This window comes from Orcinus orca, chromosome 3, assembly GCF_937001465.1.
Source record: "Orcinus orca chromosome 3, mOrcOrc1.1, whole genome shotgun sequence".
NCBI lineage: Eukaryota > Metazoa > Chordata > Mammalia > Artiodactyla > Delphinidae > Orcinus > Orcinus orca.
The window spans coordinates 158,785,267-158,811,783 of NC_064561.1; the positions used below are offsets into that span (position 1 = coordinate 158,785,267).

The following is a 26,517-nucleotide window of genomic DNA, read 5'->3' on the forward strand; positions in this document are numbered from 1 at the left end:
CCCCGGTTCTTTGGGGGACACAGGGGAAGGCGGGCGGAGGAAGGACACGTCACGGGAGGGGGGCGGCGGGCCGGGCGGCGAAGGAACCCCAAGAAAAGGGCGAGAGCCGGGGGAGACCCGTGGGGCGGAGAGAAGGTCGTTGACAGCCAGTCCCGGTCCCCGGGTCCCTGCCCGCCGCTTCCGGCGTTCTCCCGGCCCGCCCCGCCGCGGCCTTGCCACATCCTCCAGTGACGTCAGCCGGCGCCGCCATATTGGAAAGGCGCCGCCGCCGCCGCCGCCGCCGCCGCCGCCGCCGCCGCCGCCGCCGCCGCCGCTTCCTCCTCCTCCACCGCCTCCGCCTCGGGGCTCCGGCAGCCCCTGGGCTGCGACCACAGGAAGGAAGGAGCCCCTCGCCCGCCCCGACGACCGGCCCGCCTGCTTCGCCTCGGCCCGTCTCCCCATGACTGCACCCGGCCCCGCTACCGACGGACGTCGCCCCAGCACCCGGGTTTAACACGGAAGCGCGGGTCGGGGGCCGCGAAGGGAGGAAGAGGGAGACCCGGCAAGTCCCGCGTCCCTCTCGGCCCGGCGCGGCGCCTCGGCCGGAGCCATGACCTCGCTGACCCAGCGCAGCTCGGGGCTGGTGCAGCGGCGCACCGAGGCCTCCCGCAACGCCGCCGACAAGGAGCGGGCGGCTGGCGGCGGCGGCGGCAACGGCGAGGACGACGCGCAGAGCCGTCGCGACGAGCAGGACGAAGACGACAAGGGCGACTCAAAGGAAACGCGGCTGACTCTGATGGAGGAGGTGCTCCTTCTGGGCCTCAAGGACCGAGAGGTGCGGGTGCAGCGGTCAGGGCGGGGGCGGCCGGTGCGGGGCCCCGGCACCAGGCGGGAGCCTGGCCACCGGCTCCGCGCGCGTCTGCCCTCCTAGCTCCCGAGCTTCGCGCCCGGGAGCGCCCAGCTGGTCCCGTGCGTCCAGATCCTCCCCGCCCTGATTGCTTGGATTTCCCTTCTTTCACAGTCACTCCTTTCATTTTGACTCCCCGGCGGTCTGTTGCTTCCTCGCTTTTTTCCGCGTGTTTAACCCGGGTAGACCCCAGGGTACAATTCCCACCCGGAGACTTGCAGGTTAGAGTGCACCCGAACTCATAGGTCCTGCAGGTTTTAGGACCTGGGAGATCAGTGGACCTAGGTCCACTCATCTGCTTTCTGGGTGATTTAAAAAAAAAAAAACAACAAGGTGTACTGTTTGGAATTTTGAAAACATTTCGGTGAAATGGTAATGGAGGCAAAAGTTGTTTTACTGATAAAAGTCCAACAAAAATCTCATGAAACCTGGAAATGGACTTCCTAGGTAAATTTGTTTTGCGTGAGAGATTATTTTTAGTATCGCGTTTACATTTTACCAGTTTACTATTCTTTAAAAAAGTCTTGCAGTCTCAAGGAGGGGCATTTTCGTGGGCGCGCTTGAAATGCTAGGTTTGTGATTTGATGAAAGGCCTCAGCGTTTCCATAGATACTTGTGTTCTGACTCTGAAACGATTGTTTTCACCCCAATACCTTGTGAGATTGTTCACACATAGAGAAGTTGAGAAAAATGCTGCAGTGGACACCTATACACTCACCTCCTAGGTTCTATAATTAACATTTTGCTATATTTGCTTTATCACGGGTCTGTCTCCAAAAATGATTATTTTTAGAGACCTGCCAGAGGGTCAGACAGATGAACGGATATTGTATAAATTGTGTATGGTGAGGGGTCCCAGAAGCTTGTTTTATCTCCCTATGGAAACTACAGACGGCACATTTTGAGAGTCAGATACAAAAATATCTAAGTTTTATTTTTTAAATAAACTTTTCCCAGTTCACAGAGGTGGGCAGAAAAAACCAAAAAAAGTCTTATTAAAACAACTTAGTCAAAAAAAAAAAACAACTTAGTCTTATTCACCAAAACTTATCAGATGTAGGTGAGTTTTATATGGATTGTTTGTGGACTCCTGATATTTAGTAATCTAATGAATTAAAATTTACCTTGATGGACATGTCTAGAGTATTTGCATTTTCTGGGTTTCCAGTTTGCTCAGGTTTTTCTGATGATCTCTTGAAAAAAGTTGATGTCCCTCTGGCTATGAAAGGGGCCCCAGTATCTGTGTTTTAATTACTGAGTTATGATGAAAGCAGACTGTATGTGAAATTCCTTTTTGTTCTTTGGAAAAGCGAACTAGTTGTATAGTGTCCTAGAAATGTGATTTTTAGAAAGTATTCTTAAAAAAAAAAAGCTTTTTTTAGGCTTCACCATTTAGAATCTTGGTAATAAACATTTTTCTGTAAGTCTCTTTCTTTTTCCTTTGGGACAAAAGTAACATTATAAAAAATACCAAAAAAAAAAAAAGCAAAGTGAAGAAAAGTCACCCATATTTCTGAGTGAACATTTTGGTTTATAGTTTTTGAGACTTTTCTATGTGGATACATTCTGTGGGTAAAACTAAAACGCTAAAACCAAAACTAGCTTTTGGACTTCTGAGTCACTCTAAATGAGAAATCATGGTGAGAAGGTACCTTTTTGTTTTTTTAAGTATGTGTTACTCTAAATGTTTAAGGTGAAACATATTAACATGCTGTTTTTCTGTGATTGGTTTTCATGAAGATAATCTAAAGAATTTATTTGTTGAAGCTTAATGATACTTAAGGAAACCTAGAAAATTTAAAGTTCTTTGGTGGTACATAATTGAAACCATCTGTTGTGTTTGTGTCAGGAGTCACTATACTTTGCCATGTCATGGCCAAAGTCCAGACAACTAGCTAATTCTGAGCATTTCAACAACCACATAGGGACACTTTCTTCCCTTTGCAGGCAGGTGCATGGAGTTGAAGTGGCAGTGGGTGGGGTTGGGACTTTGCATTGCTTTAGACTTAGGTTTTAGGGCTTAACCTGTATATTTTCCCCTGTCCTCACATCTTTACATAATAACTAGCCCTGGCAACTCATCCATTCATTTCTTTCTCTTTAGGAGATTCCTTCCACCCGCCTGTCGCCTGTCCCTATGTCTTCAACTTGTATCACTCTTTTTAGGGGACAGGAATTACTCTCTTACATAGGTTCTAGGCATTTACGCTTTTAACTTACTAAGTTTATTATTTATATAAAATTTATTTATTTAATTTATTTCTGGCTGTGTTGGGTCTTTGTTGCTGGCGCGGGCTTTCTCTAGCAGCGGCGAGCGGCTCCTCTTCGTTGCAGTGCGTGGGCTTCTCATTGTGGTTGCTTGTCTTGTTGTGGAGCACGGGCTCTAGGCGTGCGGGCTTCAGTAGTTGTGGCACATGGGCTCAGTAGTTGTGGCTCGCGGGCTCTAGAGAGCAGGCTCAGTAGTTGTGGCGCATGGGCTTAGTTGCTCCGTGGCATGTGGGGTCTTCCTGGACCAGGGCTCGAACCCGTGTCCCCTGCATTGGCAGGTGGATTCTTAACCACTGCACCACCAGGGAAGTCCCCTTACTAAGTTTAATATTAACAAATTCTAAACTTTACCTGTAATATATACAGCTTAATAAATTCACTGCTTTAACTTTTTATTATTTTAACTTAGTGTCCATCTTTGTTATATTTCTGGGTACTTTTAAGATATTTAAAAGCTAAATTCAAAGGTTAGGTTTGTCATTAATGATGGACACATTTTATATATATGTGAGCTAACCTTACTTGAAATCAGAACAAGAAGAATTTTAAAGAAATTGTGAGAGGTGAAATTAGTTTGACTTTTCAAAAATGCTGAGACTTACGGTTTGTTAAAAATGGTTTTTGTTGAATAATAAACCCACAGAAAAGTGCACGAGTGTGAAGAATTTTTGCAAATTGAACACACCTGTTGAACCAGCACCTAGATGAAGAAACAACATGACCAGCTCTCCAGAAGCCCTGCTTGATTTCCTTTTCCAGTCACTGCCTGGTCCTCAAGGGTTACCACTGGCTTGACTTTAGAATTCAGCATAGAACAGTTTTGCCTATTTTTGTACTTTTATTTGTGCCTTTTGTAAAGCAAAGTTTGTGAGCTTCATCCTTATTGTGTGAGGTTGTCATTTGTTCTTTCTCATTGTATTATTAGCTTACTTTTAACACATTTACAATCTATAATATTAAAATTATTTTAACTCGTATCCTGAATCTAGTATTCTCTCCCTCACCCCTTTGCTGAACAGAAGGCTCAGCTTGCCCGCCAGTAAGCAGATGGTCTGGCTTCAGATTACCTATTAGGGATGACTCTAAAGTTATTACGAGTTTCATTTCAGATTTTTTACCAGTGATTTTCCTTTCTGTCTTTAATTGAAACACCAATGCCTGGGCCCCTCTGGGGATTCCGATGCTCAGTCTGGGCAGAAGACATAGGTATTGAAGTAAATTGTCAGAGGCCACAGCAAGGATGGCAGATGGGTTTAAATTTGAATTCAACTTCCAAATAATTAGCAAGATTTCTGCTGTCTCCCCTGTAGTTGAGAGGAAGGGACTGCAAACAAGCTAGGTATTTTTTTCCTCCCAACTATTTGATTTTTCCATAGGTGCCTCCAGTAGTTAGTGTTTTCAGAATGCCTCATTGAGAATTATGTGAAATAACTGGTGTCATATACTTTTAAATATCTTCATTCATGACAAATCTTAGTGCATTAAAGTTGGATTTGATTACTTTAAACGGCCAGGTATAATTTAGAGTGTGCATGTGGAATAGCAGAGTGGAAAGAGGCAGTATAGTATAGTCCTGGTCTGCGGTGTATCCTTTGTTTTCCATGTTATTTGATCTCTGAGCCTCAAAGCTCTCTAAAATGGAGAGAGACGTAGACCTCTCCTATGGTTCTGATTGGACTGCTGCGGACATTTATTGTTTTACTCTCCACCTTGTCCTTTCTAGGTTTTGTCTTGTTTTTAGGGTGTTCCCATTGGATGTATTTCCAGGGTGCACTGTTGAAGCATTTACTCTTTCTCTTTTGTGGTGCAGTCAGACCTAGACTCGTCCAACCAGACATTTTCTCCTGGGGCTTTGGATCTTGAGAACAGAACAGCAGGCTTGTTGGGGGGTGTTTGGAGACCTATCAGAGGAGTGTCAGTGTAGGTCAGAGTGTTCTCTGACTTGGGTCCCTTAGCTTCTTTCTCCCTAGCCCTTTGGTGCTTGTCTTTCCCATCCCGATTTTCCAGGCACCTTTCAATTTTGTAAGCTTTAGGAACCTTCCAGTAACGTCCCTCTTTAAAGAAAGCCAGAGTCAATTGTTAATGTTTTTAATGCTTGCAGATAAGAACCTTAATGTGATAATTTAACTCTATCTTGAAAAATAAGTAAGTGCTTGAGCTGGATAATACACACTTAGGGTAAAATAGTTAAGTTTAACTAAAATGATGGAACTGACTTTTGTGTGGCTTTTAAATTGGCTCCAACGATTGATACCAGAGTGTTCCATTTTTGGAGTAAGTTTCCCAAGGTTGCTACTTTGAAATACAATACTTATCAAGATGGCTAACTTTGTTTTTTTTTTTTTTTTAATTCTCCTTTCTATACATGCAGTAATACACACCATCTCTGGATATCAAATCTGTTAATGAGAAATTCATTTAACAAATATTCAGTATTTAAAGGTGTGCTAAGATTTCAGTAATTTAAAGTATAATAAAGACTTCAGAGTTTTGGAATTTTGTTATTCCTTTAATACAAATAATATGCTATTCATATTTTTGAAAGATTTGAGTTTTCATTTATTTTTTTCAGGTGTATTTAAGAGTAAGTACACACATAAGAGATATACAGGATCTCAAAAATTAGTTTTTGGAGGTCATTGAACCACTTGATTGTATCTTTTAAACAAGATTTTATGTTAGTGAGGTTACTTTTCAGTGCTTCAGCGTCCTTTCACAGTGTGGCCCAAACATTCACTGATTCATTTTATAAGTCATACTAATATTTGATATTTATTAATTTTAAACCATCCGAGCATTCCTGTATGGATCATTTGAGATTATCTTGTAGAATTGTACTTTGAAATTATTTTGATCAAATATTTGGGGTGTTTTTCTGATGTTTAAAGAGATTACCTCTTACAGTAAGTGTCAGCTTACGTGTAGATCTCAAAAGACCCTAAATGCATTATGCTTGTCCAGTTATGTCATGTTAAACCTTTGGCCCAAGCAAACTTTCCCTACTTTGTATCAGCATAATTTTTCTGCTATTAGAGTAAATTGTATCATTCAGAGTTGCTGTAGTCTTTGTTCAGGGGATTTTATTTTCATGCTAGTTTCCTTTTGAAGCAGCACAAAGAGACTGCTGGTCCCCATGTTTCTTCCACATAATAAGTGTAGTGACAAGTAACAAAAGTGGGAGCCTGGCTTCATTTTTGAATTGATGTTAGTGGCTTTAGGTTTCCCTGATCAAAGCTTGAAAGACTGCAACATGTTTCAAAAGTATTGTAGAGTGTTATAATGTAATTTAGTAAATCTTGGGGTTTTAATTTAGGTATTACAGGTAAATATATAAAATAGGCTGTTATTTTATTCATATTATCTCACCTTATTAGTTGTTTGGTTAACATCTGATCTGCAAGAATACAAATAATATTAAAGTACATTACATTGCCAGAAAGAATGCTTCTTGTAAATATATTTTTAAGCTGAAAGAGTTAAATTTTAAAGGAAAAAAAGACCCTTTTTTTAAACTTAATAAATTGTGTATAGTTTACATATTCCTTTAATAAGGGAAGGTCTTAAATTGGAGTCAAAGGATGGAGTTTAAAAGTCTGTAAAACGTTCTGCAGTTGTGTGTGTTGTATGTGTATATTTTTCTGGAGAAAGAGAACATAGCCTTCATCAGATACTCAAAGCATTTAGTGAACCAGAAGGTTAAAAATTATCTAATAGAAACTGTTCCTTTGTTTTAGTTTAAGTTTTTTGTTTTGGCTGTGTTTTGTCTTTTTTTTTCCTCTTGAAAATTGACTACAGAAAATTTCAGGTTTCAGCGTTGTGGTGGGTTGGATTTTCAGTTCTGTGAGATTTGAGATAGGAAGCCAGCATTTCTGTAACCTGGTCATTCTACCACATGTAGAATTCTAATACCTTCCATGCATTAATCAAATATTTATTGAGCCAAGTCCTTGATGAGGTGCCAACACTAGGAAGAAGTTCTCTATCTTCAAGCCCATCTCATTTTGTTCTGTGGGTCAAAACTCTTACAGTAAACTAAAAAACTAAATTGTGTTGCTGTCGTAGAATTTTCCCATGGTGAATATCTCAGCTTGGCATATAGCTGCCATTCAGAAAATATTTACTGAGTAAATCATGTATTTTCATTTAGGGTAGCGTCATACCCAAGGGAGGGAAAATTGGTTCTGGGGGTGGTGGTGAAAAATTCTTACTTCTTCTATGTGTAAAGCATAGATACATGTATAGTGTGCCATGTTACTAAAATTTTATGGGGGAGGGTATGGTTATAGAAAAAAGTCTGAAAAAGCTTCTTTAGGGAGCAGTAATGGAAAAAAAAGTTGAGAAATAGTGAAATAAATTAATATTGAAAATACTAAGTTTGTGCTGAGTTGAGGATTAGAAATCTTTTTCTCCAATAGGACTTTTTTTTTTTTTGCGGTACGTGGGCCTCTCACCGTTATGAGCGGCCATGGCTCATGGGCCCAGCCGCTCCATGGCATGTGGGATCCTCCTGGACCGGGGCATGAACCCGTGTCCCCTGCATCGGCAGGCGGACTCTCAACCACTGCGCCACCAGAGAAGCCCTCCAATAGGACTTTTTATTGTACTAGAATTTGACTTGTAGCTCAGTAGTAGGAGGAACAGTTTTAGTATACTGAGCTGCAGGGAGTTGTGAGTTAAATTTTAAGAACAAAGTTATTCTTGTTGGTTAATAATGTGTAGGTAAACTCTTTGTTCCCTACTCTCTACCCTCTGCCCTGTGGAGGGACTGGAAATAAAGGATTGCATATAAATTGCTAGTGGTTATTTTTACTCTGGTTTCATTTTCTAGTTCCAGTTTCTCAAATGCAACTGTTAAAACAGTTTTATACTATGTTAACAAAATAAGCTCAGAAATAGGAATTTAAGAATTTAGCTTAAATTTCAGTCACTGAATTGAGCTTGTCATTTAATTTTTGTATCTATGCCCTGTTGTATAAAATGGAAACAGATTTAGTTCAGTCCAACTTCTTTTGTTTTAAATAAATTTATTTATTTATTTATGGCTGCATTGGGTCTTTGTTGCTACACGCAGGCTTTCTCTAGCTACGGTGAGCAGGGGCCACTCTTTGTTTCGGTGCACGGGCTCTAGGCACGTGGGCTTCAGTAGTTGTGGCACTCAGGCTCAGTAGTTGTGGCTCACAGGCTTTAGAGCGCAGGCTCAGTAGTTGTGGCGTGCAGGCTTAATTGCTCTGCGGCGTGTGTGGTCTTTCTGGACCAGAGCTCGAACTCATGTCCCCTGCATTGGCAGGCGGATTCTCAACCACTGTGCCACCAGGGAAGCCCTAGTTCAGTCTAACTATTGAACACCTATGTGCCAGTGTCTTTGCTGGTGGTGAGGTTGCAAAGAAAAACTTCTCACCCTCAGGAGCATCCAGTCTATATAGAAGACAGATTTGCAAATGATTCCAATAAAATAAGTTATTGACTTTAATGGAAGTACACGTTAAGTGCAATAGGGACATAAGGGGGTGCCTTGGATCAGGAATTAGAAGATTGCCATGTTTTTGATTTCCAACCTTGCCTTTGAGTAGTTAGAATAATTAGTTAGGATAAATGCTTTAAATTCTTAGACCCTCAGTTACCCGCTGGGCACAATGGGCCTACATTTGTGGGCTGTCCCATAACCTCTGAATTGTAGGGATCCAGTGAATTGGCATATGTGCAAGTGCTTTAAAAACTGCAAGGTGTTGAACAAATGCAAATAGGTAATTACTTAGCCCAGAGAAGAATTAAGATTTATAGTGATCTTGACAAGTATTTAATATTTCCACTGTTTTTATTATTTCTTAACCCTCTTGTGCTTTGCTGGGCTTAGTGAACATTCTGTTCAGATGCAATTAGTTATCTGTGCTCGCTTATCTTTGTGTTTGTCCTGAACCTACAACCCATTTTTTTTTTTTTTTTTGGTAATCCTTGGCATGCTGTACTGGGAAATCTGGAAACCTGAAGTACCACTTCTTATTCTTAGGCCAAGTCCAGAGTCTTCCTTGAACAATTCTTATAAGATACTGCTGACTCTCCAGAGACATCAGAAGCCTCCAAACCTCCAAAATGATAAATGATTCTAATGACAAGTAAATAAAATAACACATGTAAAGTGCCTAGTATAGTTGGTGCACAGAAGTATTAGGTTTCATCATGTCTTGGCTCTAAGTTGAAAAGCTTAAAAGGTCCTTGACCTCTTCTAACCCCTCTGGTCACCAGTTCTTCCCACCTTTCGTTGTTCCCACCTCCCGTTTTTGATGCCCCTTCTCCTATTTTTTAGGGGGAAGGGTCCTTCCTGCCTAAGTTCAAGGCCAGTATCTCTTGAAGGTCTTAGGGCTGGGTCGCCTCGAGAAGGCATTGGCCCACAACTCTTTCTTTTTAAATTTATCTTTATTGATACATTTTCCCCATTTCCTCCATATCTTTTAATTTACTTTTCATTTCTCCTTCACTGTAGGTCCTTCTCTGGCTACCAAAGTGCCTTCCCTGAGGAGGTTGAGAGTGGGGAAAGACGTGGGAATAACAATTTCCAAAATTGCCCCAAATTATAAAATTGTACTTTGTGCAAGGTTTTGTTAAATGGGACTAGGAATGAAATAAAGTAACAAGAAAAGTCCTGGTCTTCACAAGTATATAGTCTAGTAGTGGGGAGATAAGGCACTTGAGAATTAAAGTAACAGTGTAAAGTAGTACTGTCCTAAGTGCCAGTTGGGTAGTAGAAGACAGTACATTTTTGGTTCAGAGGAAGTAGTGAATTAGGCTGAGGCTGTCCCGGAAAGTGTCAGAAGCCATGGGGAGTTGGGCCGGACATTGCACTATTTACAGAAGAAGGGACATTTCAGTTTAGGAGAGTAGGGGGAGCTAGGGCTTGGGACAGAACCTCCTGGGGAATTCTATTCACAAAGTACTTTGAAGCTGACTGGAAATTGGTTTTGGGATTAGCTTCCATTTGATTGTCACAAATAGTGTTTTAAGATGGCGTCTATGAAATTCTAAATTAAAGTTAAAAAATTGTTTTAACATACGTTTTAGTGATTTTCAAAAATATTTGGTATGTTTAGAAATTGTTTTTAAGTTTTGAACTTATAGTATCTTGTCCATCCATCCATCTATCTCTCACTTGTCCTCAAATAGTTGAGGATCGTTTATGCTCTGGGCAGTGTCCCTAGTGCTGGGCTAGAAACATTATTAAAGTGGTTCCCTCGTACAGTCTCCATAGTCTTAACTGACTGATAGGTCTAAAAGAATAAAAGGAAAGGGTTTTTTTCAACTTTTTTTATTGTGGTAAAATATACATAACGTTTACTGTTTCCGCCATTTTAAAGTGTACAACTCAGTGGTGTTAAGGACTTTCACGTTGTTGTGAATGTTGCAACCATCATCACGATTCCTTTCCAAACTGCAACTCTTAACCATTAGCTGACTGCTCCTTTCCCCCTCCCCCTAGCCTCTGGTAACTCTCATTCCATTCTGCTTTCTCTCTCTGAATTTGACTCTTCTAGATACTTCGTTAAGTAGAATTGTGTATCTGACCTTTTGTGTCTGACTATTTTATTTAGCATAAGTGTTTTCAGGGTTCATTCAGGTTGTAGCATGTATCAGAATTTCATTCTTTTTTAAGGCTGAATAATATTCCATTATATGTATATACCACAGTTTGTTTATCCATTCAACTATCATGGACATTTTGGTTGTTTCTGCTTTTAAGCTATTGTGAATAAGGCTGCTTTTGGAACATTGTTGTTTGAGTTGTTTGAGTCCCTGCTTCAATTCTTTTGGAGATATACCTAGAAGTGGGATTGCTGGATCACATGGTAATTCTGTGTTTAATTTTCTTGAGGAACTACCATACTGTTTTCCACAGTAGCTGCACCATTTTACATTCCCAGCAGCAATGCACAAGGATTGCAATTTCTCCACATCCTGGCTGTCACTAGCTACTTTCTGGTTTTTTGGGTTTATTTTTTAATTTATTAAATTTATTTATTTTTGGCTGCATTGGGTCTTCGTTGCTGCACACGGGCTTTCTCTAGTTGTGGTGAGCGTGGGCTGCTCTTCATTGCGGTACGCGTGCTTCTCATTGCGGTGGCTTCTTGTTGCGGAGCACAGGCTCTAGGTGCACGGGCTTTAGTAGTTGTGGCACATGGGCTCAGTAGTTGTGGCTCCTGGGCTTAGTAGTTGTGGCACACGGGCTTAGTTGCTCTGCAGCATGTGGGATCTTCCCGGACCAGGGATCGAACCCGTGTCTCCTGCATTGGTAGGTGGACTCTTAACCACTGCACCACCAGGGAAGTCCCTTTTGCCCATTTTTAAATCAGTTTTTGTTGTTGTTGAGTTTTAGAAGTTCTTTATATATTGAGATATTAATCTCTTATCAGGTACAGGCATACCTTGTCTTGTTTTATTGCACTTTGTGAAGTGCTTCACAGATATTGCATTTTTTTTTAAATTGATAGTTTGTGGCAACCCTGCATTGTCAGATGATTTATAGTGTAAACATAACTTTTATATGCACAGAAAATTTGTGTGACTTGCTTTATTGTGATATTTGCTTTATTTAAGTGGTCTGGAACTGAACCCACAATATCTCTGAGGTATGCCGGTATGTGATTTGCAAATATTTTCTCCCAGTCAGTGGGTTGCCTTTTCGCTCTGTTGATAGTGTCCTTTAATGATGAAGTGTACTTTATTTATTTTTTGCCTGTACTTTTGGTGTCATATTCAATAATTCATTTCCAAATTCAGTGTCATAAAGCTTTTCTGTTGTTTTCTATAAGTTTTATAGTTTTAATTCTTAATTTGAGGTCTTTGATCGATTATGAGTTAGTTTTTGTGTAGGATATAAGGTAAGGGTCCAAATTCATTCTTTTACATGTGGATATCCAATTTTCTCAGCACCATTTGCTGAGAAGACTGTTCTTTCTCTATTGAATGGTCTTGGCCTCCTTGTCAAAATCATATGATCATACATGTGAGGGTTTATTTCTGGGCTCTCTAATCTATTCCATTGGCCTAATGTCTGTCTTTATGCCAGTACAACATTGTTTTGATTACTGTGGCTTTGTAATAAGTTTTTTTTTATTTTTATTAAAAATAAAAAATTTTTAATAAAAATTTTAATTAAAAATTTTTTTTTAATTTAAAAAAATTAAAAATAAAAAATATTTTTTTTTTTAATAAATTTTATTTTTGGCTGCATTGGGTCTTCGTTGCTGCGTGCGGGCTTTCTCTAGTTGCGGTGCGCGGGCTTCTCATTGCAGTGGCTTCTCTTGTTGTAGAGCGGGGGCTCTAGGTGCGTGGGCTTCAGTAGTTGTGGCTCATGGGCTCTAGAGCGCCGGCTCAGTAGTTGTGGTGCACAGGTTCACTTGTTCTGTGGCATGTGGGATCTTCCTGGACCAGGGCTCGAACCTGTGTCCCCTGCACTGGCAGGCAGATTCTTAACCAGTGCGACACCAGGGAAGTCCCTGTAATAAGTTTTGAAATCAGAAAGTGTGAGTCCTCTAACTTTGTTCAAGCTGTAAATTTTTGAAAATGAAACTAGATATTAAAAGAATTATCCGTCTGCCTAAATAGTTAGAGGCCTTGAAAAGAGCTCAGAGGTCTCATTTAGACAGTCCCTTGTAGTCTGTTCACTCTGTTTTTTTTTTTGTCTGTCTGCAGATTTGTACTGGGTTGTAAGTGCCTTTAGGAAATGCAAAAGGAGAGGTCCAGTAACTTATTAATTGGGTTGGCCAAAAAGTTTGTTCAGGTTTTTCTGTAAAATGTTATAGAAAAACCTGAACGAATTTTTTGGCCAACCCAATATTTATATCTAACCTTTATGCTTCAGTAGGCAGTTGCAAATTTGGTGTTCAGGAGAGATGTCCGGACTGGAAATGGAGATTTGGAAGTTGCATCTTTGCACTAAGATGTTCTGCTTTCCTTGTCAGAGCCCATACGCTTGCAGCCACACAGGTTGCTAGGTCAGAGTCTACAGCCTTCTCTCTCACCATCCACATCTACTAGGTGACTCAGTTTACATTCTCTGAAGTAATTCTTTGAATTTGTCTCCTCTCCATTCTCAGGGCCACTGCCTTAGTTCAGGTCCTCATTATTCTCCGCAGTGACTATTTAAAATCTTCACCACTCCCTTAAAGTCTCTTGTTTTACTTCTTCCTTGCTCTGAGCCTACAAATAGAGGATTCCCTCATCTGTCTTCCCCTGTCTACCTTTAGCTGCAGCTCTTCTGTTCAGTTGCAGGGTAAGTGGCCTTCTCGTAGGCTGATCACCTGCTCTCACCCCAGTATGCACTCTGCTTCTTTGGGGTTCTTGCTCTTTCAACTCTGTGTCTCCTTTTCCTGCATCCATCCATCTCCTCCAGTAACCACGCACTACCGTTTGAAGCTTTGTCGTGACTTTACTTTCCCCATTTCCTTTGTGGGTATGTTCTGATTATAAACTTTGTTATTAGAAACTCTGCCTTCAGTAGAATTGGTGTTGAAGAGGGTTTGTGTTTTTGTATTTTTTTTTCACTGTTTGGTGGGGGAAGTAGCTCTTCTCTTACCTCCAGATTTCTTTGATCACATTTTGGCAGATGCCTTTGCCTCATCTGTGGAACAGTGGCAGCCTTTTTCTATTCCTCTGCCATTCGGCGGAAATTAAAAAACATCTTAATAGCTGGTTAGAAAAGAGAATTCCTTTGAAGGGAGGAATTCCTTATGTGGGCTCTTGTCTAGATTTCATGAGGAAGGGAAAAGTGACTCTGTCATCAGTGGTAGAGTGGGTAGGAGTGCTCGGTGCTGTGGGGACTGGGGCAAGTGAAGAAGACCTGAAGTTGGGGGTTGTCACCGAAGAGGGATGTTGGAAATGGAAGGGAACACTTCAGGGAGATAAGTTTTGAGCAGGTTTTTTTTTCCTTTCTTTTTTAATTTTTATTTTTGTTGCGTTGGGTCTTCGTTGCTGTGCGCGGGCTTTCTCTAGTTGCAGCGAGCAGAGGCTACTCTTTGTAGCGGTGCGTGGGCTTCTCATTGTGGTGGCTTCTCTTGTTGCAGAGCATGGGCTCTAGGTGCGTGGGCTTCAGTAGTTGTGGCACGTAGGCTCAATAGTTGTGGCTTACGGGCTCTAGAGCTCAGGCTCAGTAGTTGCGGCGCACGGGCTTAGTTGCTCCATGGCATGTGGGATCTTCCTGGACCAGGGCTTGAACCCGTGTCCCCTGCATTGGCAGGCAGATTCTTAACCACTGCACCACCAGGGAAGCCCCACTGAGCAGAATTTTGAATGAGATGTAGCATGTGACTTGATAGGAAACTAGCATTCTAGACGGGATATATTATGAGAAGATATATATGTGAAAATAGCTAGATGGGAAAGTTATCCTTCTAAAAATGTTATTATTTTACACAGCTGAAGAAGAAAATCTGAGTCGTCTAATAATGAGAACTGAGCTATGAGGGGGATTGTGCGTAGACTAGGGAAAATAAAAAGTCATTCGTCCCTTAGGACCTTTACACATAAGTTGGCAGTGATGTTGGAGGCACTTGGAGGTCTTAGAGATAGCAGGAATAATGTAAACTGGATTTTTGGAACGGCATTTCTTTTAAGTGAAGAGAGGATTGGCAGATGGAAAAGCTAGAGGCAGGAAGGTTTGTAGTAGGCTTGAAGTTACTAGAATTTGTGAAATTTGGTGCCTGGATCTTGGATGAAGAGGGAACGGGACAGATCAGAAAGATAATTATTATAGAAGAATTATTTGGATTTAATTACCATTAAAGCTTAGAGAGGAGAAAAGATGATTGGTTTGAGTTTAAAGAACCAATAGGTAGTAATATTGTCTTAATTATCTTCTTACACAAGTCTATGCTCATTGTTGAAAAATATTTAGAAAATATAGATTACAAAAGAGAAAAATAAAGTCCATAATTCAACTTTTATTCCTTCAACAAACATTTATGGAGCGTTTACTATATAGTAGGCACCGTACTAAGGAAGACAGACACATATATAAACACATACAGATAGGTACATATATGTGTAAATTAGACACTGTGTTACTGTGAAAGAAAATCAGAGGATGCTGTATGAGAATGGGTGTTGAGGGGAGGGCACAGGGAAGAACTTTCGAAGGAAATAATATTTAGGCTGAGACCCAGAAAATGGATAGCTGCCAAATCCAGTGAAGACAGACCAGTATGTTTCAAGGCCCTGAGGTGATAAAGAGCTTGGTTTGGCTTGAGGAACTGAAAGATGGTTCAAGGCGGGAGTGGAGCGATAGGGAGAAAGACCTGAGATGATGATAGAGTGATAGAGTGCCAGAACACAGAGTCCTTACAAATCCGGTTAAGGATTTTGTGTATTATGCTGAGTGCAGTTGGGGAACCGTTGATGGATTTGGGGAGTGGTATACCCAATCTTTATTTTAAAGAAAAGTTCTGTGTGGAGAACGGATTGAACAAAGGCAAGAAGTGGAAGTTGGCGGTAATATTTTGATATTACATTATTCTTCCAGTCCTATTTTAAACGAGCTTACCTATGTTTATTTTTTTACTAAACAAAAGAAATCTCATTCCAGTACTGTTTTGTAACCCCTTTTCTCTTAATGATACCTAGTGACCACCTTCCCGTGTTAGTAAATAGGATCTTTCCAGTGAGAAATAAGGTGCTCCATTATTTGCGGTGACTGCATGATAGAACATATTATTTGATGTACCCTAATTAGTAGGGGTGTATTATAAATATGGTCATGCTGTGGACCTTCATCCTTTATTTATTTTTCTCTCTAATGGCCTGGAACTCACATTATTACTTTTTTTAGGCCTTCGTGTTTGTATTTGCAGATTCTTCTCTCTAGGGTCTCCCTTTCTCCACCTGGCAGCCATTTCTTACCCATCTCTTGATGCCCAGCTGAAGCTCTTTTTGCCTTATTCTAATCCCCAAGGCACCGTTCGTTGCTCTCATATGCCTTTTCCTCATCGCTGTGTACAGCTAGGACAGTGTCTAGAAAGCTGTAGTTGTTTATGCATGTGTGTTAGTCTGCTGGGGTTGCCATAACAAAATACCAACAGAATTAGTTTAAACAGCAGAAAATTCCTTTTCTCACGGTCCTGGAGGCTAGATACTTCCATGGTTGGGTTCTGGTGAGGTACCCCTTGCTGTGTCTTCACATGCCAGAGAGAGACAGCAAAATCTCTCGTGTCTTTTCCTATAAGAGCGCTAATCTCATCTTGGGGCCCCACCTCCATGACCTCATCTCAACCTAATTATGTGCCGAGGCTTTGTTTCCAGATACCGTCATATCAGAGTTAGGGCTTCGCTTCAACATATGAATTTGGGAGGGGGGGTTCCTATTCCGTTCATAGCATGTTTTTGGTAGGAAGGAAGGAATGGATGCCATTTTATTCCTATCAGTATTATGATATTTATCACATTGAATTATAATGATTATTTTTTTCTTTTCATTTTGTGCCTTGTATCTTGGTCATCTTTATCACTTCTGCTTAGCAATGTCTTGGTATTCAATAGGTGTTTATTGAATTAAAATTATATTTTTCTTATTTCAAGAATTTGAAAATTATTTTTTTACTTTATGTACTTTTAAACTTTATGTAACTTAGTGCCTTTGCCTACCAAATGGGATTGTTTTTTTGCTAGGAAAAACAGAGGCAGAGGCCAACATCTAATAAATAAATTGTGTTATGGTGACTTGATAGAAAACTTAAATGCTTTTATTATTCTATATGCTTTCCAAAATGTCCTCAGCTTGAAATACTGACAATGTAATGTAGAGGTGAAAGTACTGTGTCTAGAGGCACATGAGGCTTGAGGTATAACTGCTTGAGGTATAAGTGCTGATTCTGGACTGTGAACATGATTATACTTCTTGATTTATCTGAACTTCAGATTCTTCTAATGTAAAATGATAATACTTTACTGGGTTATTGTGAGACGAGGTGATAATTTACATATGTGAAAATAGTTTTGCAAACTGAAATGTTGCTGTGTTTACTAACTAAAACCTTCATGTTTCCTAGGGAAGAATTAAGAATATGGAATTATAGTTAGGTCTTGTTAATAAGATGCTGTTAAATATACTGTTTAAAACTTTGCTAGGGAGTTCCCTGGCGGTCCAGTGATTAGGACTCCACACTTTCACTGCCGAGGGCCCCGGTGCAGTCCCTGTTCGGGGAACTAAAATCCCACAAGCCGCGCAGCGTGGCCAAAAAACCCCCCAAACAAACAAACAAAAACATTGCTAGTCAAAAGTATGTGCATTTTTGCCAGAAATCCTTTTAAAAAATTTATTTGCTTGAGAGGAAGTCAGTTTCTGCTCACACTTTTTGTGCTGTCTGCAGTGAACAATGGCAGGCGTGGAAAGAAAAATGAGTAATATTCTCTTCCATTTTCATGGAGGCTGAAAGGAAGCACTTGTAGATCATGCATTAGACAGACCGGACTTGGAAGGCAAGACAGAATGATAGAGCTAGGGCTTTAGAGCTAGGGAGACCAGTTTCAGTTCCAACTTTGCCACTCAATAACTGGCAGGTCCCTTAATTCCCGTGAGACTCAGTTTCATTATCTTGTGAAAATGGAGGAATAAATCCTACTTTACTAGGGCTTCTAAGGATTAGATAATGGTGCTCATTAAATGCTTAGCCCAGTTTTAATTTATAGTAGTACCCAGTGTATGACAAACTTTGTGTGCACATTGGAAGAAAAAAGGATTTGGGGAGGATATGTTCCAAATGTGTTAATAGAAGTTACCCTTGAGGGAGTGGGGGATGGATGGAAGGGAAGGGAAGGGAGGAGGTGGGGACTTGAATTTTCCCTCATGCGGTGCTATTGGAAAAACATTTTAAACAAGCAGGAGTGACTGAGATGTCGTAAGAAGACTGTATAAATGAGATAAGAAAAGGCCACTTAGCAATACAACACACTTAAGGAATAGGTAGAAGAGTAACCTTTAAAGGCCTGAACAGGAGCTGCAGCGGAAAACTGCAGCTTGGTGTTGGGGAAGCCAGGGGCCAAGGGGGAAAGTCAACAGCATTAGCTTTTGTGGGCGGTTACTCAAGAGAACTGTAGCTCTTGTTGAGAACTGTATCAGATTGCATGGGTTGGGAAGTGAAAGGGAAGTGGTGGAGACTTATTTTTTTGCCTATACTTTCAAGGAGTTTGTGGTGAATGGGAGGAAAATAGGGCCATGTTGGCCCTTGACTGTCTCTTTCTTTTGATGGGCAAACCTGAGGATGTTTGAATGTCACTAGAAGATGCCAGCATATATGCGAGAGGTTTAAATTATTTTAGGAGGGCAGGACTTGTGAGCAAAGATACTTCTTGAGGTGGGAGAGAATGGGTAGAAGGATTAGCCTTAGGCAGTTTTCCTGTTGTAACCAGACAAAAGAACGAGTGTGAACTATGAAGTTGAGTTTATTGGTGTGGTTCATTGCTGGAAGTTGAGGTTGTTCCTGTCTGATGGTATTTACTTCCTATGATGTTACCTGCTGAAAATGAGTTGAGTTGAGATTTGAGGGGAATGTGGTTTTGCAACAGCTGCTCTGGAGAGTGGTAAGAGATTTGACTAGGGAAACGTAGAAGCGTTTGCCAGGATGGGCTTAGTTTAAGTTGTACTGAGATTGCAAGACATCTTTTTTCCACCAGCAGTTCAGAAGCACAGGTACAGAAAGGAGAAAGTGGACAGCTGGATTGATCCGTTGGAGTTTTGGTAGGAGAATGCAATGGAGGAAAAATAGTTGAAAATGCCTTCAGGAAATTAGCAGGAGTGTAGTTGAAGTGGTGTGCTCGGGGCTTATTTTCCCTCTTGTGGGTTTGGGAGCCATGGTAATGGCACTTGCCTCGGAAGGTTGTGGAGGTTTAAATGAACTACTTAGAATAGTAATTGGCACAGAATGAGTGCCCAGTAAATGACTGTTGGGCTGGCTGGAGATGAGCGTGAGAATGGAGGAGACTGATGTGAAGAAGGGAGGGAGGCTTGGGTTTGCAGTCTGCACAAAACTGAGAAAGAATCGTACCTAGATTGAATTTATTACTTGGATTGGGTTCTAACAGAGCAGTTCTTGGTTCAAGACTGGTATCCACATTCCCAGGGAATAGACTGATCCTTAGCCTGGAGGCAGTGGTGGAATTCATGGTAAAATGCTTGGATGGGAAAAGCAATTACTTTTAACGACCTGTAACTGAAAGTTATCTACTATTTACAATTACGGTATAGGCAAGCTGAAGTAGTTTTCGTGGTATCTGTGAGTTTGTCACCAATAGAAACCAGAGATATTATCATATCACATTACATTTATTGGTATTTAGACATCTTACATTATTGTCTGCTCATCACTATGTTGGAATTATACTTGCCACTAGAATTTGTTGTTTAATGTGCTAATAAAGAAGCACATGAATTGTTTTCACAAATTTATTTTTAATATTGTAATACTTTTGATCTGGTTTCCTTTGTAATCCTATGCATTTTATTTTATGCACTCAAAAGGCAGGATAAATACAGTAGTCTCTCAGTATCCGCCAGGCATTGGTTCCGGGACCCCACATCCCAGGGGATACCAAAATCTTCGGCTGATAAAGTCCCTTATATAAAATGCTGTAGTATTTGCATATAACCTACACACATCCTCCTGTATACTCTAAATCATCTCTACATTACTTGTAATACTTAGTGCAATGTAAATGCTATGTAAGTAGTTGTAAATACAACGTAAATAGGGGCAAATGCAAGTTTTGCCTTTTGGAACTTTCTGGGATTTTTTTCCCCTAATATTTTCAATCTGTGGTTGGTTGGATCCTTGGATGCAGAGGGCTGACTAAACTTGATTTTCTTTTAAGTGCTAAGTTTTAGAATAAGGAGTGAGTTAGCGTCTTAGTTACTTCCAGTGAGGTGTGGGCTTTTTTTCTTTTTTAAAACTATTACTTGTATGTTTTTTTTAAAAATTTATTTATTTAATTAATTTATTTTTGGCTGCGTTGGGTCTTTGTTGCTACGCGCAGGCTTTCTCTAGTTGCGGAGAGCGGGGGCTACTCTTCGTTGTGGTGCACAGTCTTCTCACTGTGGTGGCTTCTCTTGTTGCGGAGCACAGGCTCTAGGTGTGCAGGCTTCAGTAGTTGTGGCCCGAGGGCTCAGTAGTTGTGGCTCGCGGGATCTAGAGCGCAGGCTCAGTAGCTGTGGCCCACCGGCTTTGTTGCTCCGCGGTATGTGGGATCTTCCCGGACCAGGGCTCGAACCTATGTCCCCTGCACTGGCAGGCGGATTCTTAACCATTGCGCCACCAGGGAAGCCCCTACTTGTAGTTTTTTAATATATTCATTGTGTTTCAGTCACTTGTATTAATTATTCTTTTTTATGTTCAAGTTGTCCCACCTTTGGCTTATGGGAATTCCTTTCTTTTGACTTTAGTGTTCTTTTGATTTGATTTACTAACCTTTGGTAACTTCTTGCTTTCTGGTCAACACGAAAATGCCCCAGGCTCATTTTGTACATATCCTGTTTCAGACCTGGGATCAGTCTTCAAGGAATTCTAGATATTTTTCAGTGGGGAGTGAACCACAGTCTGGGTACTGGGTGTCCTCAGTGTTATTGGGATGTCATTGCTTCTAGAACTTTTCAGTACACAGAGATAGAATATATTTTCTTCAAGGGATAGAGCTAGCATTCTGGGGGGAGGGAAAATCAGTTTACATGGTTTTTGATTAAAATTTAACATTATGGCTTCTTATTTCACTTACTGAATTTTATACTTGTATCTCTTTTTCTCTTAATTGAAAATCTTGGTTCCTAAAATATTAACTTATTTGCGTTGGCTTACTACATGTATTTAAATAGTTTCAAAATAATAATAATGTCAGTATTACTACGAATTGACTATTGAGTTCAGCCTAAAATTTCTTTGCAGTACTTCACTAGGATGTACAGTTAAAATACTGCATTCTAAAGGCAGTTAAAATAGTTAATATTTCTTTGTGGTTGTATCACTAATTAGTATACAGTTAGATTAGTTCATTTGTTTTCACTCTTTAAAAATGTTTTTTCTGTTTTGACTATGTACAACTATATAACAACTTAGAAGTCTCATTTCCATCATCCCTTCTACCTCATTCCTTCCTCCTCCTATTGGTCATTTTTAAAACTTAGTTTGGGGTTTGTCTTTACAGTGTTTTCGTAGCAAAATTATATGTATTCATTCTTGCCCCTCCTTCATATACAAAAGGTAGCCTACCATATGTGCTGTTTGCATCTCTCTTTTTATATATTATAGCTTGAGGATTATTCCACATCATTATATAGAGATCTTTTATGGCTCCATAGTATTCCATTATGTTAATATATCTTCACATATTCATTGTTTTTATTGATGTTTTTATGGGTTATTTCCAAGCTTTTACTGCTTCAGATAATGTCACAATAACCATATGCATATATTGTTTCATATTTACAGGGATGTATTTTCAGAGTAGATTCCTAGAAGTAGGATTGTCAGGTTAAAGGGTACCTGAGATTTTTCTTGATTTCTGTCAGGGGTGGTATCATTTTTGCATTCTTATCACAGTGTATTGGCCTCATCTTTGTCAACAGAATGTGGTATCAGATTTTTGTATTTTTGCCAGTCTTATTAGGTAAGCATTGTCTCATGTAGTTGTTATTTTTATTTTATTATTATTATTATTATTTTTTGTGGTATGCGGGCCTCTCACTGTTGTGGCCTCTCCCGTTGCGGAGCACAGGCTCCGGACGCGCAGGCTCAGCGGCCATGGCTCGGGCCCAGCCGCTCCACGGCATGTGGGATCTTCCCGGACCGGGTCACGAACCCGTGTCCCCTGCATCGGCAGGCGGACTCTCAAGTACTGCGCCACCAGGGAAGCCCTAGTTTTTAAAATTGTGGTAAAATCTACATAACAAAATTCACTGTTTTAACCATTTTTAAGTTTATAGTTCAGTGACATTAAGGACATTGTCTTATTGTGCAACCATTACCACTATTCATCTCCAGAACTACTACATCATCCCATACTGAAACTCTGTACCCATTAAACGACGACTCCCTGCTCCCCCTCCCACCTGCCCCGGGCAACTACGATTCTACTTTCTGTCTATGAATTTTACTCTTCTAGGTACCTCATATAAGTGAAATCATACGGTGTTTGCCTTTTTGTGATTGGCTTATTTCACTTAGCAGACCTGGTTCATCAGTGTTGTAGCATGTGTCAGAATTTCCTTTCTTTTAAAGCTGAATAATATTCTGTTGTATGTATTTGTTTATCCATTCATCTATTGATGGACACTTGTTTTGCCCATTTTTGAATTGGGTTTTTTTTTCCTTATGTTATTTAAATGTGTGTTGTTGTGCATGATACAAAGCATCTTTTCATATGTTTGAGTCATTTTCATTTCTTTTGTGAATTTACTGTTCATATCTTTGCCTTTAAAAAATTGAGTATTGATCTTATTTTCCTATAATTTTTAGGAACTAATTATGTATTTGTGATGTTATAAATATATTTTCCTACATTTTCATTTGTTTTTTTACTTTGCTTATGCTTTTGCCATGCATACTTAAAAAAACTTGTATAGTGTAGTTTATCAGTCTGTATTTCTTCTAGATTTTGAGTAATAGCTGGGAAGTTTTTGTTTTTTCCTCCACTCCCAGTTTATGAAGGTATTCACTCCTATTTTCTTCTAGTACTTACACTGTCTGATTTTCCATTTCAATCTCTGATCCACTTGGAGTTAATTTTGGTGTATAATATGAAGTATGGATCCGGTTTTGTTTTTCTAAATGGCTATCCAGTTGTCCTAATACTAATGATTAAACTGTCCATCTTTCCCTCTCATGCTGATTATGTCTTCTTTGGAGAAATGTCTATTCAGGTTCTTTGCCCATTTTTTTAGTTGGATTATTATTTTTTTTTTTGCTGTTGAGTCGTATGAGTTCTTTATATGTTTTGGATATTAACCCCTTATCAGATATATGATTTGAGATAACACCTTCATCATATACTGGATTTCAATGTACTCTTGAGTTTATTTCTAGATTTTATTTTCTTGGTCTGTTTGTTCATGTGCCAGTATCACAACGTTTATCTAGAGGCTCTTGGTAAATCCCATAAATTCTGATATGTTGTATTTCCATGTTTGTTTGTCTCAGGAAATTTTTTCTCATTTTGTTTCTTTGATCAGTTTAATATTTAAGAAGATCTCGGTGTTACATGAAAACTGGAAAATTTTCTTGTTCTCTTCTACATTATGTATAATAGTGCCAAACATCAGTTTTCAGGAACCGCATTATAAATGTTTGTTTATCCTGAGATATGTTAACTTTATTCTTCAGACACTTCTTTATATTGCTATTAAGCAGTTTTAAAAATACCCTTGATGATTGACTTGCAGATGCTTTTTCGGAAATTAAAATAGATCATGTATCCTGTTTTTCCCTAAGCCACATACTTACCCCCTTAGGGAATTCTTAACTGATTAGAATCATACTTGTAGAATGCTTGAAGTCTGTCTGTCTCATTGGGTAGAGGAGAAAATGGAGACTCAGAGAGGATATTAAATGACCTGCTTAAAATCCCCTAACAAGTCTTCCTTGTGGCTGTGGCCAGTATTCAGGTTTCTCAACATGTGGTCCATATTCGTTCTTCTTACATCTCAGTGACACTCTGTGTGTGAAGATTTTTATTACCTAATTCAATTTCTTGTTTTAGGTTTATTCTGATTTTATATTTCTTCTTGAGGTGGTTTTGGTAATTGGTGTTTTTCCAGCAATTTGAACATTTTGTCTAAATTGTCTAATTTATTGGCATAAAGTTGTTTATAGTATTGCCTTATAGTTCTTTAAATTTCTGTAGGATTGGAAGTGATGTCCCTACTGTATTTTCATTTTGGTACCTTTGTGTATCTCTCTTCCCTCTCCTTTCTTCCTCCCCTCTACTCCTGTTTTAACCTTGATCTTTTTAAAGAAGCAACCTGGCTTCATTGACTGTTTCCTTCTTCTATTTTTCTGTTTTGCATTTCATTGGTTTCCATGCTAATCTTTATTATTACCTTCCCTTTGATTGCTTTGGATTTAGTTTGCTCTTTTTCTAGTTTCTTTTTTTTTTTTAATAAATTTATTTATTTATGGCAGTGTTGGGTCTTCGTTGCTGTGCGGGGGCTTTCTCTAGTTGCAGTGAGCAGGGGCTACTCTTCGTTGCAGTGCATGGGTTTCTCATTGTTGTGGCTTTGTTGCAGAGCACGGGCTCTAGGCACACGGGCTTAAGTAGTTGTGGCATGAGGCTGTGGCTCACGGGCTCTAGAGCACAGGCTCAGTAGTTGTGGTGCGCGGGCTTAGTTGCTCTGCGGCACATGGGATCTTCCCGGACCAGGGCTCGAACCCGTGTCCCCTCATCGGCAGGCGGATTCTTAACCACTGCGCCACCAGGGAAGTCCCCTTTTTCTAGTTTCTTAAGGTGGAAGATAAGTTTGTTGACTTGAGATCTTTCTTCTTCTGTAATATAGATTTTTTTTTTTTTTTTTTTTTTGCGGTACGCGGGCCTCTCACTGCTGTGGCCTCCCCCATTGCGGAGCACAGGCTACGGACGCGCAGGCTCAGCGGCCATGGCTCACGGGCCCAGCCGCTCCGCGGCATGTAGGATCTTCCCAGACCGGGGCACGAACTCGTGTCCCCTGCATCGGCAAGTGGACTCTCAACCACTGCGCCACCGGGAAAGCCCGATATAGATATTTAATAAAGCTAAATTTCTAAACACTGCTTTAGCTGCATCCCATAGATTTTTATATTTTGTGTTTTTATTCTCATTCAGTTCAAAATACTGCTTCCTAACTTCTTTTGTGATTTCTTTGACCCATGGATTATGTAGAAGTGACAGATTGATTCTCACATGGAGATTTCCCGTATTTTATTCTGTTGATTTCTAATTTAATTCTCTTGGAGTAAAACATTTTCTATGATTTCACTCCTTTTAAATTCACTGTTTTATGGACAGTCATATGGGGTATCTTAGAAAATAATTCAAGTGTGCTTGAAAAGAATGTGTATTTTGATGTTCTTGGTTGGAGCATTCTATAAATGTCACTTAAGTCAAATAGGTTGATACTGTTCAGTTCTGTATCTTTGGTGTTTTCTCTCTAGTTGTATCAGTTATCAGTGTAGTCTTCAATTACTATTACTGTATTGTCTAGTTCTCCTTTTCATTGTCAGTTTTTGCTTCACGTATTTTGGGATTCTCTTGTTAGGTGTGTATATGTATAGGGGTTAAATCTTCCTGATGGTTAACTTCATTATCATTATGAAATATTCCCCTTTGTCCCTCTTAATTTTCCTTACTCTGAAGTCTGCTTTGTCTCATGTTAAGATATCTATTCCAGTTTCTTTTGATTAGTGTTTCCATGGTTTTTTAAAAAATTCATTCTTTTAAACCTGTTTGTGTCTTTGAATCTAAACTGTCTCTTATAAACAGCATAGGTATGGTTAGATCTTTTATCCAGTCTTGGAAACTTTACCTTTGGAGTATTTGATCTAGTCACATTTAATGTGATTATTGATAGAGTTGGATTTACACCAGCCACTGTGCCCTTTGCTTTCTATGTCAAATGTCCTTTTTGTCTCTCTGTTCTGCTCTTACTACCTTCTTTTGTGTTAAATATAAAATTAAAGTTATACTATTTAAATTTCCTTCCTCCTCCCTTTTTCCCTCCTTCCTTCCCTCCCTCCCTACATACCTATATCCATTTGAGTTTTTTCCTTAGTAGTTGCTCTGTGGATTACAATGTGCATCTTTATCTTACTCTTCTTTAAAGTAATACTCAATTACAGCAAAATACAGAAACTTTGTTCCAATATATCTTCATTTACTACCCCCCCTTGTGCATTATTGTCAGAAATATGTTTATGTGTTATAACCCAAACAATACTGTTTTATACTTACTGTTTTATGCAATCTTTTGCTTTTAAATGAGTTTTTAAAAGCAAAAAGAGAAAATACATAGTCTTCCCTGTTTATTTACCTTTGTATCTATCTTTACTTCATATGGATTTGAAATACTGTCTGATGTTACTTACTTTCAATTAGCAGGACTTGTAAGGCAGACCTGCTAGCAACAAATTCAGCCTTTGTTTATCTGTGAATGTCTTTGTTTCACCTTCATTTCTGAAGGGTAATACTGCTGGGTATAGATTCTTGTTTGATAGTTTGCTTCTTTCAGCACTTTGAGTATGTTATCCTAATGCCTCCTGGTCTCCAGTATTTCTAGTGAGAGGTTATCTGGTAATTGTATTGTTCCTTTATATGTGATAAGTTGTTTTCTCTTGCTGCTTTCAATATATATTCTCTTTGTTTATGTAACC

The 26,517-nt window shown here is 39.7% G+C and overlaps 1 protein-coding gene across 3 annotated transcripts in view; it reads left to right on the forward strand.

The window, feature by feature from the left end:
• The first annotated feature begins 287 nt into the window (after positions 1 to 287).
• GOLPH3 (golgi phosphoprotein 3) overlaps positions 288 to 26,517 on the forward strand; it is a 53,290-nt gene continuing 27,060 nt past the window's right edge. The window contains exon 1 of one of the 3 annotated variants that reach the window (XM_049708020.1): positions 288 to 814. Coding sequence is in view for 2 of the 3 variants with exons in the window: in XM_004266031.4 (XP_004266079.1) it covers positions 590 to 814 (225 nt within the window). In the remaining variant the exon portion in view is untranslated. The remainder of the gene's footprint in view (positions 815 to 26,517) is intronic. The other 2 variants (XM_004266031.4, XM_049708019.1) reach the window with 2 other exon arrangements.